The sequence below is a fragment of the Neoarius graeffei genome, chromosome 19 (genome assembly GCF_027579695.1).
Source record: "Neoarius graeffei isolate fNeoGra1 chromosome 19, fNeoGra1.pri, whole genome shotgun sequence".
Lineage (NCBI taxonomy): Eukaryota > Metazoa > Chordata > Actinopteri > Siluriformes > Ariidae > Neoarius > Neoarius graeffei.
Window position 1 is genome coordinate 45,817,208 of NC_083587.1, and position 18,255 is coordinate 45,835,462.

An 18,255-nucleotide genomic window follows, 5' to 3' on the forward strand; every position below is an offset into this window, starting at 1 on the left:
TCTGTGCAGCTCTGGGTTTGGACAGTGCATCAGTGCCGAAGTCCTTTAACAGCTCGTCTCAACTTTTGATGCTGCACTCACAGCTCACAAAGCATTTAATATTTATTTATTGTACACTTCAAGCCACAAGCCTGTAATCTTTAAAGTTTTCAATCTGACTGACACCTCTGTGCCAGTCACATACCTCCGACAGCTAAACAAACTTGTGAACATGGTGACACGATGAATCTTTTAATGCAAGATATTAGTGGCCGGATTGAAACAAACATTCATGGCATCCAATTGTTAAGTTATTCAACAGTATGTTGGTCTATCCAATTTGAGTGGGAAAGATGTTCTGCTTTAAATCAGACTCAAACCACAAAAAAGGCTCAAATTGGACTTCTTGAGTCTATCGCTCTGAGTCTAGGCTTCTCAACCTCCCAATATTTATAACGAGCAACACACATGAAAACCGGCAGGATGGAAAATCAAGTGAGAATCTGTAGTACTGTAGCGAAAGCTAGATGTCTGACTTGCAAAACTAATTCATAACCGACTTGCAGTTGTAAACCTGTTTCTCATTTCCTGCTTCAGCCCATACGCTCTTATCGTCCCATACTCTCACTCAATCGCAACGACGCTAGCTGATCGTGGCCATCTGCCAGCTTAAGATTAAGAAGATGGCGGATAGCGCTTTCCTCCATGCAATCTCAGAAAATAAAGCACATTTTTGTACCTTTAGGGTTACGACAGCTTGTCACCGAGGCAGTACCCTCTAAGGTACTTATTTGTACCCTTTATATACTGCTCAGGAACATGTGTACCTTTTTTTTTACCCTAAAAAGGTATACATAATTATCTCGGGGGGTACATTTAGTGTAGATTGTACCTTGGGGGACAAAAATGGACTCCCATTGTATCCCTATTTCTAACAGTGTGGGTGTTACACTGCCCTCTGATGCAGCAGGAGCAGCAGTTTGAAAAGATGCATTAGGCTGGCTTCATGTGTGTCTAAGGAAGCACATATTAGCCTTCATCCTCCCCGGTTGGTAGCTGTCATATGATGGAGGAGAACTGGCTGGAGGGTGGGAGAAAATGGGGAAATGTCCCATCAAAAAAACAAAACAAAAAAGTATTAATCTAAGTACCTGTTGGGGGGGGATACAGGAACTAAAACATAGTACAAGTCAAGTCAGGGCAGGATTAATGCTTCTTTAAGTTCTTAAGGAAGAGGTGCGTCTTCATTCCGTGTAAAGACAGACAGCAAGTCACTTTATTAGACAGCCGGGTACCTGTCGTACTTGTATCTTCAGGGATGATGGGTTCAGTACTAACTTTTGGCTTCAGTGGGAACCTGGTAGAGAACAGAGGTTGACTGGTGTCATCAGGTAGGTGGGAGCTGGTCAGTGCTTGAATGTGTATGCAAGCAGCAGTATTTGAAATCTGAGGCAGGAAATCAGCGGAGGAAACGCAACAGTACCTGAGGAAATGTTTTGTCATAACTTTGTCCAAATGAGGACTGCTGTCTAAATAGCATAACAAAAATATTAAGCAGGGCTCAAAATGTACAGGTACATCTAAGGTGGGTTGATATAATTGCTACCAATTTTTATAAAAAATGTTTAAAAGATATATGTAATAAGTGTAATTAAGAATCTCTCTCTCTCTCTCTCTCTCTCTCTCTGGTTGTACTCTGTTAACACAAGTAATCCTGTTAACAAGCTGCTTTTCATAATTAGTGGTGCGGCAAGGACAAGGATTTTAAAAAAAAACTGGGAGAGGAGACAACGTTGACCTTTTTTATTATTATTTTCATGTGGTATTTCCTGTCATTGTTTGTTAGTTCATTGTTGTACCGTATGTTTTGCTGTAGTTTTTTCCCCTCTTCAGCCATGTACACACTATAGAGGTTTTTCACTGACATTATAGATTTTTGTTTATCACTCAGCATCTGCCATATTACCGAGCAAACAAAGAAACAGTCGCGATGCTTAATAATGAAAATTGAGATGACTGCAATCTCTCTGAAATGATTAAAAATTTATTTTATACCAGCAGATCGCGTTACATTGAAAAGCTTAAATGTGCAGGCATCACAGATCCATATAATTTACCCACAAGTGTATTTATTTATTATTTGTTCTGCACACTGCTTGCTCTCTCTCGGTGTGTGTGTTTACTGCTACAGATGGAATAAATGCAGAGGACGAATTTCGCTGTGCTTGTGTGACAAAAATAAAGGCTGCTTATTAATTTACTCACAAATGCCTTTATTCCACTTAGTGTTCAGCAAACCAGCTACCAGATTTGGGACATTACGACATCCTGAACTATTTGGGATTTCTAAATGCATCATAGATGCTAAAGGCATATGAAAATACAGATGCCTACCGATATTTCGAGGCAGGTTTCGTGCCGGAATGTTATGGAGAAATTCCCGATAAAGAAAAAAATACCTTATTATGACAAAGGTAAGCTCAAACATGGACTTCTAACAGTAATAAACAAGCCAGGGCCTAGATCTAGCATATTTTATGGTGTTTAGTAGAGTCTACATTATCAATACATAACAAACATGCTGCTAGTTGAGCTAAGCATTAGGTCTAATAAAATATATCGCGTCCAAAGCCCACATCCAGATATACATTTCAACGTTGCATGGAGCTTTCACACTAACCTGAGATAAAATGTTCTCCACACACAGGAATGGTTTGCTGGCATCCTGTTTAACTGTAGCTCGCCATTTTTCTCGTCGTTTTGGGCTCACCAGGGGGCTGTGAAAAGTTAAACCAGGTTTATCTCCACATCTGTTATTACATCCAAAAGCACTACAAGTCTCTGACATTTGTTCTTTTAGATGTAACTTCTACAAATTTATCTGTAGATGTTTACAGAGTTGGTTTTACAATCATGTACACTCGTGCCAGCCATTGTCAAACACAAAGCTTGCTAGGCAGTATGGCTGCATAAACAAATCCTCAGTTGCGATGACGTCACGTGAAAGTTGTCCATACAGTCCCCTCTGAAAGGAATGGAACAGCAAGGTCAATTCTTTGTTTTTGCCATATACTGGACAGTTGGGTTTGAGATCAAAGATTAATATGAGAATATAGATCACAATTTCATCTTTCTACCAACCATTCTTTGGTTGGCCAAGGAAAACAATAGTAGTTGATGACAAACATTGTGAGAGCTGTGAAGAAAAACCCAAAACAACAGTCAACAGCCTCCACAAGGCAGGGGTGAAGGTATCAGTTCACTGTTTGAAGAAGACTTTGAGAGCAGAAATACCGTATAGAGGCCAGAGGATAGGATGCAGACCATTCATTAGCAGTAAAAATCAGAAACCCCGATTGGAATTCATAAAGAAATAGAGATGAGCTACAGAAGCTCGAGCACCAAGATTAATGTCTAGAAAAGTGTGGACAAAGAAAGGGTCCAAAACATGCAAGCTCAGGTCAAGTCTAATGGAGGTAGGGTCATGGCTTGGGCTTGCATGGCTACTTCTAGAACGGGCTCACTAGTTTTTAATCTTTAAGGTTGATGTAACTCATGATGAATGAATACAGAAGTCTACAGAAACATTCTGTCTGCCAATTTACTGAAAAATGCATCCGATCTAATTGGGAGGAATTTCATCATGCAGCAAGCAATAACCCAAAACACAACAAAGGACTTCATGGTAGGTTTTATTCTGGCCAAGTCAATCACCAGACCTTAACCCAATTGAGCATGCATTTCACCTCCTGAAGAGGGGACTGAAAGGAGAAAACAAACAACTGAAAGAAGCTGTGGTAGAAGCCTGGAAAAACATCACAAAAGAAGAATGCAACAGTTTGGTGATATCAGTGGGGCACTGTCTTGATGCTGTTTATATCAAGCAAGGGATATACAACCAAATATTGTTATTTACATTTTAAATTACTTTTAAGACTATATAGTCAGGGGAAAAAAAGAAAGTACACCCTTCAATTCTTTGTTTTTATTTATCAGGGCCTAAATAACAATTATGAGCACCTGAGTGCTCCAGAACAGCAAATTGCCAAAAGTTCTGCTTTCTTATAGAGGTCGTCACACTTCTTGATGAACAAATCTTGTGCATTATTTTGTTGTCACCTGAGGTTATTTGTTTGTTTAAAGAAGACAATGAGGACCACAAGTGGCACGGTGGTGTAGTGGTTAGCACGGTCACCTCACAGCAAGGAGGTTCTGGGTTCAAACCCAGTTTCCAACAGGGGCCTTTCTGTCTGGAGTTTGCATGTTCTCCCCGTGTCTGCATGGGTTTCCTCCTGTGCTCTAGTTTCCCCCACAATCCAAAGACCTGCAGTTAGGTTAACTGGCTACTCCTAAATTGTCTGTTGATCAAGCTTGGAGAGGGATGGGCTCTGCCAAGTTTAAATGCCCTCGACACACCAATGATGGACTGTTAAAATGTCATCAGTGGTGCCCCTACAGCCCTTGCTGGTTATGGGAAGAAGAGGACCACACAGTTGTTTAGGCTGTGATAAATAAAAACATAGAATTGAAGCAGGGTATACTTGCTTTTTCCCCATGACTGTATTTGTCCCAATATTTTTGTTCATCAAAAGATTGGGTAGGCTGATATCAAAGGTGCCATGTTCTAAGTTGTTTACAAATCTAGATGTAAATATCAGGAAATGAAAGCTGAAATTTTGATCTGTCATCTGATATTGATCCTTTGAACTAAAACCCAAGTGTATCACAAAAAAAAAAAAATTTGCCCGTGCTGTTCCAATACTTTTGGCAGGAACCGTTTATAGTAAATGGAATTACTTTTGTAAAAACGCTTAAACATTGCTCAAGCCACAATGATGTATTCACAATGTAGCTGTTTTGTAACTGAATTTTTGGGTTTAAAAGGGGGGGGGGTGGAATCCAACAAATCCCATTAATCCCTTATGAAAGGGGTTTTGTTTGGTATGTTAGCCTTCCTCGGTAACAAAGTCTTGTCTCACCCATTATCTTTCGAAATAGGTTTTTATTACGTATTGACATTATTACATACTGACCTTTCAAATCTACACCAAAAGAAAATCTTTCTTGTCTTGTTTCTAATGTCATACTCCTAGAGATTTACGATACACGTTTGTGTTGTATCAGATATTACCTGAGGGGTCACATGAGGTTTTAAACACCTGACTGGGTGCCACATGCTATATTTTTTTTCTTTTGCGTACATGGCATTGTACATACAGTTCTTCATAAGCAACCCTATACATACGGTCAGCTCCAGAATTATTGGCACCCTTGATAAAAATGCTTTTAAAAGGGGTTATGAAAAAATGTCTATGTTTAACTTAATCCCACAATGAAAATATGAGAGAACTGAAATTAAATTAATTTTTGTTTTAAATTTGCGCTAGCAGTGGTAGCGCAAATTGTTAATCTCACTCAGGATCTTTCTACCTTTTTATATATATATATATATATATATATATATATATATATATATATATATATATATATATATATATATATATATAATTTTTTTTTTTTTTTTTTTTTTTAGAACACTATTTCTCCCTCAGTTTTCAACCAGTCATCACTAAATTTCACATGCAGAATATCTCTGGGCTGAATTAAGTTGCTATGACTTTTGGTGCTGATCTGGATCACCAACCCAGAACGATCCATGAAAAACGGGCTTTTTTTTTTTTTTCCCTCACTGTCATTCTCCGAGAACAAAATCTAACTGCAAAATGTTCCTGTTCATATTTATTTACCATTATATTGTTTGGGAACTCTTAAGCAGCCTTCCCTGACTTCCTGTTTCCCTGGGGTATAAATATGTGGTGACGGAGAGGGCACATTTCCTTATTCATTCATCAACAATGGGAAGATCAGAAATGAAATATGAGAAAATTGGGTTGAGCTTAATAAATTAGCCAATGGATATAGAAGAAGCTACGTACCTGAAAACACACTGTTCGAGCAATAGATAAAATGTTCAACTCGACCGCAGATGTAATGAAACTGACTGGAAGAATGCAAGTGTATTTTGTCCTCATGTACTGTGAGGAGGATGAGCAAAAAAATTCAGTAATCACAGCTGGAGGTTTGCAGAAGATGTGAGTATTTTGGAGTCGATAAGCCTTCAAATCGATATTTAAACACCACCTCCGTGCCAACAAACTAACCACAAACACGAGTGCCTGGAGATCATGTGACGCTACTGGAAATGAACCAACTGGGTCTTGGTTGGATCTTCCAGCAGGGCAATAATTCAAAACATACACTATATGGCCAAAAGTATCTGTACACCTGACCATCACACCCAGGTTTTGGGGCCTTCCCGAAACCAATTCCAGGATGACAATCCATCTGTGCATAAAGCGAGCTTCATCAAGACATGGTTTTCCAAAGTTGGAGTGGAAGAAGAAACTGAAATGCTGACTCACTGAGGCCTCCTCACAATCATTAGTGCCTCGTTAGATCTCACTAATGCTCTTGTGGATGAACGAGCATATCCCAACAGACACACTCCAAAATCTAGTGGAAAGCCTTCCCAGAAGAGTGGAGCATATGATAGCGAATGGGATGTTCAAATATCACAAGTGAAATGTTAATGTTTGGCCATATAGTGTATGTCGCAATCCACACTAATGCTTAATGAGGTACTGCACACTGAAATGTGTTTCTGAGCTGTAAACTAAATGCTATGACTGTACCGTGATTAATGACATCATTGCTGGTGTTAATATTGACAAAATTGCCATCCTTATAAAAATTGGTTGGTTAAACACGCCATCTACTGGTTAAAATCATCCTGAAACTGATTGGCTGACAGAGTCAACAGATTTGGTATTTTTTTTTTTCTATGATTTTTTGTTGTTGTTGTTGTTGTTGTTGTTGTTGTTTTTAATTAAAAAAAAAAAAGTTAATTCCGTCTAATCTGAGGTGGAAGGCCCGCCTCTGCCAGCCCCCAGCTTTGAGTAGGACTCTGAAACCACACTCCTTTTCAAACGTGCTGATCGAGACTCAATGAGCAACTCCTGTCTCAAACATCCCCCCACCTCAGCCCCTCCCTGCACCCCTCCTCGGTCACTCGGCCACTTTAGGGCATTTTTCAGAATGATGCAGTGGGTGGTGTTAGGCTCAGAGTTGGGCGTGAAGTTCTGCTTCAATTTGAAGACCTGCGCAGTGGCGCTAACAATTGTGCTGCATGTGATTTTGAAATACATTTCCCTCATTTAAAGTTTGTAATTTCCTTGTGAGATTGAGCTAATTACCCACAAAGACAAGGTTTCGTAATTTGTCAGTGAAAATGAACACATTGATCATATCTCTTATTCTGAATGCCTTTTCTTCTTCTTCCAGTGATGGACACTAAGGCCGTGTTTGCAGCCCTGTATGAGATCTGTGAGGAGAACGCTGCTTTCTTCTCTGGCACGCAAGCAGGAGATGCTCCACAGAGGCTGGTTGAAGCAATGTTGACCATTCAGAAACACGCTCGCAGCCTCGAGCCAGTTATCTGTGGCTTTGCTGCCATCTACCATCACTTTGACTTTGACCCTCACGTTCCTGCTAACGGGTACCGCTCATTAGTGAAGGTGTGTATATGCTTGTACCGTACTCTAACAAACGAATTGGTCAAGATCTAGTTCATAAACATGTTTCTACTATACTTTTTAAATATACAGAGTTGGTCAAAATTATGTTAACATTTTAAATGATCGAACCCATTTATTCACAAAACATGCATCATATGTGCAAGGTGATTTTACAGGACGGTCTCAACCTGTTCGAGCAACAGTACCATTTAAAGCCCAGACACACATTTCACGGTCACGGCGCATCACACATTCAGGAGAAAAATAATCCATTAGTGTTAATATAATTTTGACTAACCCTGTGCTTCTTTCCAACCACAACCCTGACCAGGATAAAGCTTTTCCTGAAGGTGAATGAACGAATGAATGAATAAATAGATTTTGTAATGAGTTCAGATATACTCGGGGCTTTCCCCAGAAAAATATCGGTGCGGTGCTACTGATGCAGAGCCCAGCCCGTAAGGGCCAGCTGCTGGGGGATCCGGGGGGAGCGTAATTTTTCAAAAAATTTTGAAATTCGAGACTTCAAATGATGCATTCTGGTGGCATCAAGGGCTGATTTAGGCACAATTCAACATTATTAAATTTGCTTGTCAAATATGCAAGGGGCAAAATTTAAAGGGCAAAATTAGATTTGAAATGAAAACACTGGAAACGGTCAATTCATAATAGAGCCGAGCCGCCATTTTGAATCCTCATTCATGGCTGTAATGCAAATTGCTTCCTCCTCGGTATACAAGTGCACTTCCATGGCAGGAAAAAAACTACATTTTGCTGCCTATGTAGTCCCCTATTTATACAAAATTGAGTCATTCAGGATTCAGCCATGTTTTTGCTCGGCGTTGGCAACAGTTACAGGTTTTTAGCTTTCTCCTGAAATGTTTTCTTTTATTTCTTCTTCCTCAGGGTAGTAAAACTCGCTTTCGCTGTGAAGACTGTCGTTATCGCTATCCATACTGTAAAATTAATGCTATTCTCCTGAGAAATGTGAAAATAAATGTTGAAAAAAATTGCTACTATGTATGTTGTTGCTGTGAACGAGCGAGTCACCAGAGGTCCGTACCGTAGGATACGGACGTGCTCGCCAGCCAATCAGAGCGCAGGATTTGATGGAAACCGGACCACGAAAAAATATTTATTTTGCTGTGCAATAAAATTAAAGCACAATATTGAACAGTAGCTGAAATTAGAATATTAGCAATACGGCTGTCAATTACAAACCTGCAACCCAACATGCAAAAGTCACACACAAAAGCCTGCAGTATAGTGCCAGGAACAGAATCGAGGTCAAATTGTGCAACAGCGCCATCTAGTGATCAGTGCCTAGAACATGGTTTTATGTATGATGTGAATGGTAGTCAGTGCACACAGTGAAAGCATTTGTTTTCACTTCTGGGTTGAGTACCAGGATAGTCTAGACCTATATATTACAATATCTTCTTATTTGTATGCTCTTTTTCAGAGGGGAATAGGAGATCTTTAGGTACGGAAAGGACTTTGCATTGTTCAATTTATGGTATTGATTTTTATTATGCCTCCGCCACCTTAAGGTGCAGGAGGCATTATGTTTTCAGGTTGTCCGTCCGTGCGTGCGTCCGTCCCGAAACCTTGTGAACGCAATATCTCAAAGGCTAATGAAAGGAATTTCACCAAACTTTCACCATTTGTGCACTGTGGGACAAACATGAAATGTTTAGATTTTGAGATCAAAAGGTCTAAGGTCAAGGTCACTGTGAGGTCAAATGTCTGTCCGAAAACCTTGTGAACACAATATCTCCAAGACAAATGAAAGGTATTTCACCAAACTTTCACCATTTGTGCGCTTTGGGACAAACATGAACTGATTTAGATTTTGAGGTTAAAAGGTCACAGGTCAAGATTACTGTGAGGTCAAATGTCCATCCCCAAATCACAACTTAATAAGGCATGTAGTCTACCAGGCGGAGGCATCCCCATCGACGCCGCTGGCGTCGAGTTCTATCTAGTGGTTTTTTGTTTGTTTGTTTGTTTTTTGTTTTTTTGGGTGTGCAAGTGGCAACACGGCACTGACGTTGCACAGCACAGTGGAGTGCACTTTGGGGAAAGCCCTGATAGTTGTAGTGAAACCTCTGTGGATTTCTGCTCCTATTTCCTTCAGGTGGTGCGTTGCTGTGTTCTTCACATCATCCACAAGGCACGCCACATTGCATCCAACAGACGGAGCATTTTTTTCCGTGCAGCCCATCATGCTGCAGAGATGGAAGCTTACAGCTGCGCTCTGTGCCAGCTAAGGGCTCTGCTCTACCTCGCCCAGAGGCTGCTGCACGACAACAGTCACGGCAACCTCTTCTTCCAAGATGAGAATGGCCTCAGCCAGCTCTTTCTTCGAGAGTATGCCTCCATGCACAAGGGCTGTTTTTATGGTCGCTGTGTTGGCTTCCAGGTGTGTGTGTGTGTGTGTGTGTGTGTGTGTGTGTGGTTCTGAATGTGCTCAGTCTTTTGTATGATTACTGGTTTTCATGCCTTTCTGTTTTGTCTAAGCACACACACAAAAAAAATCATGTAGGCAACATTTAACATTTTAACTGCAGCTTACACAGAGGTGCCAACGTCTCATCTCATTATCTCTAGCCGCTTTATCCTTCTACAGGGTCGCAGGCAAGCTGGAGCCTATCCCAGCTGACTACGGGTGAAAGGCGGGGTACACCCTGGACAAGTCGCCAGGTCATCACAGGGCAGACACAGACAACCATTCACATTCACACCTACGCTCAATTTAGAGTCACCAGTTAACCTAACCTGCATGTCTTTGGACTGTGGGGGAAACCCGAGCACCCGGAGGAAACCCACGCGGACACGGGGAGAACATGCAAACTCCGCACAGAAAGGCCCTCGCCGGCCACGGGGCTCGAACCCGGACCTTCTTGCTGTGAGGCAACAGCGCTAACCACTACACCACCGTGCTGCCCCGAGGTGCCAACGTCTGAAATAAAATTTGCCTGATAAATCCAGTTCACTGAATTGAAAGGTCACAGAATGTGAAAGAGGCTTTTACTTTGAAGTGCAATAAGTTTTACTTCATGATGACTTGAACTAGGGGAACTTTGACCTGTAAACTCCCCAACCTCAGCCTTGTGAGCCAACACAAGAGCATCTCAATCTTTTGAAATCAGTTAAGTAGCTGCAAAATAGACCTTTTTTTTCCCTAAAGAATATTTTGCTCAGTAATAAAAGCAGGACTCAACATTAACTTTTGAAACCACTTGTCCTGTCGGGCAAGTTGAAAGGAAATTTACTTGTCCGAATGTGAAGTTGACTTGTCCGAAGAAATATTTGAGAAAAAATACACACACTATTTGTAACCCAACAATTTTTATGGCATTTGTTTCCAAATTCACAACAAGTGCATAATATCTATGAATCAAAAGTAATCAGTACTTGATATACTGAAGCAAAAGTTCAAAAATATAGTAAAACAGACTGATTGATACCATAATTCACCAATTATTATGCTGAAGTTCAGAAGCAATATATTCGAATAGAGTAGAAATTATGAACATAAAATTTTAAGAACAAAATAACTATACTATGAGATCCAGAAACACTAACCATTTTATATATATATATACACAGATCAGTACTCTGCAGTTCAGTAACAAATATCACAAAAAGTGACATTATCATAAAATTTATGACTTGATGAGATCACTAGTTTGGACAAGAGAAACAAACAACAACAATGCTGCAAATAAAAACAACTGATTAATACTGTAAATCACTGATTATTATACACTGAAATCCAGTTATCAAATGACAAGATAATACAGTGGAGGAAATAATTATTTGATCCCTTGCTAATTTTGTAAGTTTGTCCACTGACAAAGAAATGAACATTCTATAATTTTAATGGTAGGTTTATTTTAACTGTGAGAGACAAAACATCAAAAAGAAAATCCAGAAAATAACTTCATAGAAAAGATATAAACTGATTTGCATTTCTTTAAGTGAAATAAGTATTTGAACCCTCTAGTAAACAAGACTTAGTATTTGGTGGCAAAACCCTTGTTGGCAAGCACAGCGGTCAGACGTTTCTTGTAGTTGATGACCAGGTTTGCGCACATGTCAGGAGGAATTTTGGTCCACTCCTCTTTGCACATCATCTCTAGATCATTAAGGTTTTGAGGCTGTCGCTTCGCAACTCGGAGCATCAGCTCCCTCCATAGGTTTTCTATGGGATTAAGGTCCAGAGACTGGCTAGGCCACTCCATGACCTTTTAATGTGCTTCTTCTTGAGCCACTCCTTTGTTGCCTTGGCTGTATGTTTTGGGTCATTGTCATACTGGAAGACCCATCCACGACCCATTTTCAGTGTCCTGGCAGAGGGAAGGAGGTTGTCACTCAGGATTTTACGGTACAGGGTCGCGTCCATTCTTCCATTGATGCGGTGAAGTAGTCCTATGCCCTTAGCAGAGAAACACCCCCAAAGCATAATGTTTCCACCTCCGTGCTTGACAGTGGGGATGGTGTTCTTCGGGTCATTGTCAGCATTTTTCTTCCTCCAAACACCGCGAGTTGAGTTAATGCCAAACAGCTCGATTTTGGTCTCATCTGACCACAGCACCTTCTCCCAATCACTCTCAGAATCATTCAGGTGTTCATTGGCAAACTTCAGACGGGCCTGCACATGTGCCTTCTTGAGCAGGGGGACCTTGCGGGCACTGCAGGATTTTAATCCATTACGGCGTAATGTGTTACCAATGGTTTTCTTGGTGACTGTGGTCCCAGCTGCCTTAAGATCACAAGCTCCTCCCGTGTAGTTCTAGGCTGATCTCTCACCTTTCTCGTGACCATTGATACCCCACGAGGTGAGATCTTGCATGGGGCCCCAGACCAAGGTCGATTGATGGTCATTTTGTATTTCTTCCATTTTTGAACTATTGCACCAACAGTTGTCTCCTTCTCACCCAGCTTCTTGCTTATGGTTTTGTAGCCCAGTCCAGCCTTGTGCAGCTCTACAATCTTGTCCCTGACATCCTTAGACAGCTCTTTGGTCTTGCCCATGTTGGAGAGGTTGGAGTCTGATTGATTGATTGATTGATTCTGTGGATAGGTGCCTTTTTATACAGGTGTCAATTTAAGACAGCTGTCTTTAATGCAGGTAACGAGTTGATTAGGAGTGTCTAACTGCTCTGTGGGAGCCAGAACTCTTAATGGTTGGTAGGGGATCAAATACTTATTTCACTCAACGAAATGCAAATCAATTTATATATTTTATAAAATGTGATTTTTCTGGATTTTCTTTTTGATATTCTATCTCTCACTGTTAAAATAAACCTACCCTTAAAATTATAGACTGTTCATATCTTTGCCAGTGGGCAAACTTACAAAATCAGCAAGGGATCAAATAATTATTTCCTCCACTGTATTATCTTATGAAAACCTCCACACCTCTATTGACTCACAGATGAATGGATACAAATAAAGTTTCTATTCATCTTCATCTATCAACCTTTGAGTTCTGCTCCATCAATTGGACTCCATCAATCATTAATTTATTTATGAGAAATTGAAAACCAGAAAATTAAAATTATATATATTTTCACTTTTAAATTATTAATTTTGAATATATATCCTCCACTGATTAATTGTTGTCTAATTATTCAGTGTGGCTCCTGTATGGTATTTAATGGTCAAAAAAAGATGATGATTTCAAATAATCCATAATTATATCTAAATTATAGAGCCCTATGTTTCAAATTCCTAAATTCCCATTACTAATTAGTTAATTAATACAGCCGGTAACCTAATTAGCAGCCATTTGACAGCTTGGTATTTCATGGATAACTTTCCCCACTCCTACCTCACTCCCTGTCAATCCACACGCATGCAGGCGCACATTCCAAGCCCAGCACACCCCGCCACACGCGCGGCTATATAATGAACACCAACAATTCAAAGATTTGGAAATTACCACATACTCAACGTAAATATACAGTTGAATAATGATCCCGCCAACAGAAACGTCAACAAATCCACATGTATGACACGATTAAAACCAATCACAAACGACCGTTTACTTTTCAGTTCAAATACACGAAGCGGTATTGGCCGGTTTTGCAAGTGGAATATTGTGCATGTGCACATCGCTCTTTCCGAATAGAAACATCCGGCGATTCATCAAAACAATATGTCGAGTGAGATGCTTCGGAAATCATGTGAATAAACTGATAAATTTGATATGTAACCCGAATATCGGCGTATTTTGGCACTTGTCCGATCGGACAAGTAACCGAGACGATGAACTTGTCCGACATTTAAGTATCACTTGTCCCGGACAAGCGTTAATGTCGAGCCCTGAAAAGGGCTGCGTTACAGTATGCTGAGCATCTCAGTATTTGCTTTCAGTATGTCAGATGTATAGTTTCCATTTTTAAATAGTTTCTGAAATAGTTATTATATAGTTTCTCTATACACATTTGACAAATTGTTACTGTGTGTAGTATGGACATGAGCTCATAGTGTAATGGTTAGCACTGTCGCCTCACAGCAAGAAGGTTCTGGGTTCAAGCCCAGTAGCCAACGGGGGCCTTTCTGTGCGGAGTTTGCATGTTCTCCCCGTGTCTGCATGGGTTTCCTCCGGGTGCTCCGGTTTCCCCGACAGTCCAAAGACATGCAGGTTAGGTTAACTGGTGACTCTAAATTGACCGTAGGTGTGAATGGTTGTTTGTCTCTCTGTGTCAGCCCTGTGATGACCTGGCGACTTGTCCAGGGTGTACCCCGCCTCTTGCCCATAGTCAGCTGGGATAGGCTCCAGCTTGCCCGCGATCCTGTAGGACAGGATAAGCGGTTACAGATGACGGATGGACTATAAAGCAACTTTATGCACACTTCTTATAAATCAACAGATAACTGCGGGGTTTTCAGTTTTTGTGTTCGGCATGCTCGAATTTTGTTTGCAATGTTGGCACCTCTGCTTAATATGAATTATTCTATCCACATTCACTGGATATGAGCAGTCGCGTGCTCTGATTGGCTACTCTACTACTAGACTATCAGCTCATATACCGTGAGTAGAGAAAAACAAAATGGCGGAGCGTGGTGCTGAACCAACCGAGGACATAATTAAAAACTACTCGAAAACAAACCCCCAAAAAAAATCCAAAAAAAGCAACAAAATATCAAATGAAAGTATTTGATGGTAAGAACATTTTTTTTTTCCCAAGAATTATTATTATTATAATAACATTTTTCACTAACATTTTATCAAATTTGCAAAAAATAAAAATGCTCTGTTTCTTAAAATCCAGTGAATGTGGATAGAATAAAACAGTTATTCCACTCAATCTCGTCGTACATGGCCTATAGCTGACTCGGCGCTATGCACCTTGTTGGCGATCAGCTCATGTACGACTCGATTTCGTGGAATAATTGTTAATTATGTTTTGAGCTAATTTCATCGTAGTCATTTTTTTTTTTCCTCCGTGTAATCCATAGTTCTGAGATAAAGGCTTTATTTAAAAAGAAGTGCTCTTGAACTGTTTTACATTCTGTCTTCCTGTCTTGGGGTCCTGTTCACTGACGTATTCCCTCTCTCATTTATCATCTGTTAGTTCACTCCAGTCATCCGTCCACACTTGCAGAGTATTACCATAGGCTTGGTCGCATTTGGTGATAACTACAAGAAGCACCATTCCAGCATAGGTCAGTAACTTTTTTTTTTTTTTTTTTTTAAACAGTTAAATTTCAATGTCCTTCAGGAACACACACCCCCTTGATGTGACTGATTATTGTGCTTTTTGTTTTTTTTCCTTCCCTGTACAGCTAAATTTGAGTCTCTTTTTAATCAAAATCACCTAAACGCCTAATACGTGTGCATTAAATTAGGCAAACTCAGCCTTGAAAGGTGTTCTAACATTTATGTCTTGTGCTCAATCCTGCACCCTAGTGGAAACAGAAGCTAATACATCATATGGTGAGTCACTGCTCGCTCATTCTAGCCTTGAAGAGAGTTTAAGACACCTTTGTTTCAGTCCTTGTTTTCATGCTTCTTAAGAGCTGAACTTAGATGCTTTCCTCTAGTGTTTGCTGAAAAGTTATAGGAGTCTTCACAAACCTAAATATCTAGAACAGAGGCCAACAAGTGGGGTCATCAACATGGGGAGAGAAAAAAAAGTTAAAGAAAAAAAAGTCATGTTAGTTACCTTTCCAGACCTTGATAACATTACATTAACAGCATTTAGCAGACGCTCTTATCTAGAGTGATGTACAGTATAACATACCCGGAACAGCCTGGCGAGCAGTTGGGGGTTAGGTGCCTTACTCCGAGGAAACTTCAGCCATTCCTGCTGGTCCAGGGAATCAAACCAGCAACCTTTTTGGTCCCAGAGCTGCTTCTCTAACCATTAGGCCATGGCTTGCTCTTATAAGGGTAAGAAAGGAACTAACTGAACTTAGTTCATCAACCCTTCTGTGGAATATAACAGGATGAATATTCTTACACCAACCAAATGTGATTCAGGCTGATTTCCAGGCATCTCTGGGACTGAATCAAGCCTGACGTAAGCATGTTGTAACAACAGCCCCTTTCACACAGCCTGTTCAAGGCGGGAATCTTCACACCTTTCTTCTGCCTCGTGTTCTGTGTAAAGCATCCGAATGTGGAACAGGGGGTCTGTGTTGTTCTGCCTCTGAGCCAGAACAATTGATGATAACAGAGCCGGAATTGATATTTTTGTAAAAGGAACAGCCATCACGGCGGGACAGGGGTGTGACTTTTTTTTGACATTGACATTCTCTTTTCCGAGACCAGTGCAAATTCAGATGTCTCTGTCTATAGTATCTAAGGTCCTCACGCCTTTCTGCTTCAAATTGCTTCCTACTTCTCTTTACTTTCTCATCTCATTATCTCTAGCCGCTTTATCCTTCTACAGGGTCGCAGGCAAGCTGGAGCCTATCCCAGCTGACTATGGGCGAAAGGCGGGGTACACCCTGGACAAGTCGCCAGGTCATCACAGGGCTGACACATAGACACAGACAACCATTCACACTCACATTCACACCTACGCTCAATTTAGAGCCACCAGTTAACCTAACCTGCATGTCTTTGGACTGTGGGGGAAACCGGAGCACCCGGAGGAAACCCATGCAGACACGGGGAGAACATGCAAACTCCACACAGAAAGGCCCTCGCCGGCCACGGGGCTCGAACCTGGACCTTCTTGCTGTGAGGCGACAGTGCTAACCACTACACCACCGTGCCGCCTCTTTACTTTCTCCTCCAGAATATTTCTGATCGCACAAATGTTGCTTGCACAAGATTTTCCACTCCTCTCATGCTCATTACTTTTTCACTCTGATTCTCTCTCTCTCTCTCTCTCTCTCTCTCTCTCTCTCTCTCTCTCTCTCTCTCTCTCCCCCCTTTTGCAAGTTCAGTTTTCTGTAACAGACTGTTTTTTCCCGAAAAGCCAGCTTGGCTAAAGGACACACATTTCATCTCATCTCATTATCTCTAGCCACTTTATTGTACCTGGAATGACGTCATTTACAGCAGGAAGCACGGGACTGTTGCATATGCTGGTTTCTGATGTTATGTACACTGTCAGAAATAAGGGTACAGTAGGAGTCCATTTCTGTCCCTCAAGGTATAATGTACCCTCTAGGGCTCATTATTGGACCTCAAGGGCCAAAAAGGTCCATATACTGTATCTCATCTCATTATCTCTAGCCGCTTTATCCTTCTACAGGGTCGCAGGCAAGCTGGAGCCTATCCCAGCTGACTACGGGCGAAAGGCGGGGTACACCCTGGACAAGTCGCCAGGTCATCACAGGGCTGACACATAGACACAGACAACCATTCACACTCACATTCACACCTACGGTCAATTTAGAGCCACCAGTTAACCTAACCTGCATGTCTTTGGACTGTGGGGGAAACCGGAGCACCCGGAGGAAACCCACGCAGACATGGGGAGAACATGCAAACTCCACACAGAAAGGCCCTCGCCGGCCACGGGGCTCAAACCCGGACCTTCTTGCTGTGAGGCGACTGCGCTAACCACTACACCATCATGCCGCCCCGGACACAAACTTGTTATATAGAAATATTAAGGCTATTATGTCCCTCTTTCTTTCTCTCTCTTCTGAATTACTGATGTTGCATATGATGCTCAGCAACTTTTTTTTTTTCTTGTGTTTGAAGAGTGGTAAAAATGTGCACGGCTAACACAAGCACCTCAATACGCTGGTCACCCGCCGTTGTTTTGATAGCAACACCAGTATTCGTGGGGTAGTCATATTTCAGACGCATAGATACATCAAGCTCTAGATGCTGATGCGCCGTTGTGACACGTCACGCCTCTGGTTGCAGAACACCGGCTCGCAATGTAAAAACACATACTGGAACAGCTTCTTGCCAGCTTTATTTGATTCAGTGTGAACAACCACAGCCTGAATATTATGGTTTCTTTTTTATGTCATTGTTGTGGAATAACCCTGTAAAAAGAGCTAATGAGTCTAGTTCAGTGTGTTTGTGTTTTTAAATCCCAGTAATCACAGGTGACCAAAAGAAATTGTATAACTGAATGTACATTATTTGGTTAATACTACTAAAAGTGCTATAGCGGAGTAGATGTTGCATTCCTGCAATTTGATGCAATTCTGTCATCAAATATACTTGTAAATTCTTAACCTCTTATTTCTCCGAGATCTGGTGTGAGCTGCTGTT

General features: G+C 41.0%; 1 protein-coding gene across 2 annotated transcripts in view; it reads left to right on the forward strand.

The window, feature by feature from the left end:
* The window catches only part of lipeb (lipase, hormone-sensitive b), a 76,147-nt gene that overhangs the window by 31,652 nt on the left and 26,240 nt on the right, over nucleotides 1–18,255 (forward strand). For both annotated transcript variants that reach the window (XM_060900160.1, XM_060900161.1), the window contains exons 2-4: nucleotides 7,321–7,553; nucleotides 9,691–9,975; nucleotides 15,143–15,233. In XM_060900160.1, the coding sequence (XP_060756143.1) occupies nucleotides 7,321–7,553; nucleotides 9,691–9,975; nucleotides 15,143–15,233 (609 nt within the window). The remainder of the gene's footprint in view (nucleotides 1–7,320; nucleotides 7,554–9,690; nucleotides 9,976–15,142; nucleotides 15,234–18,255) is intronic.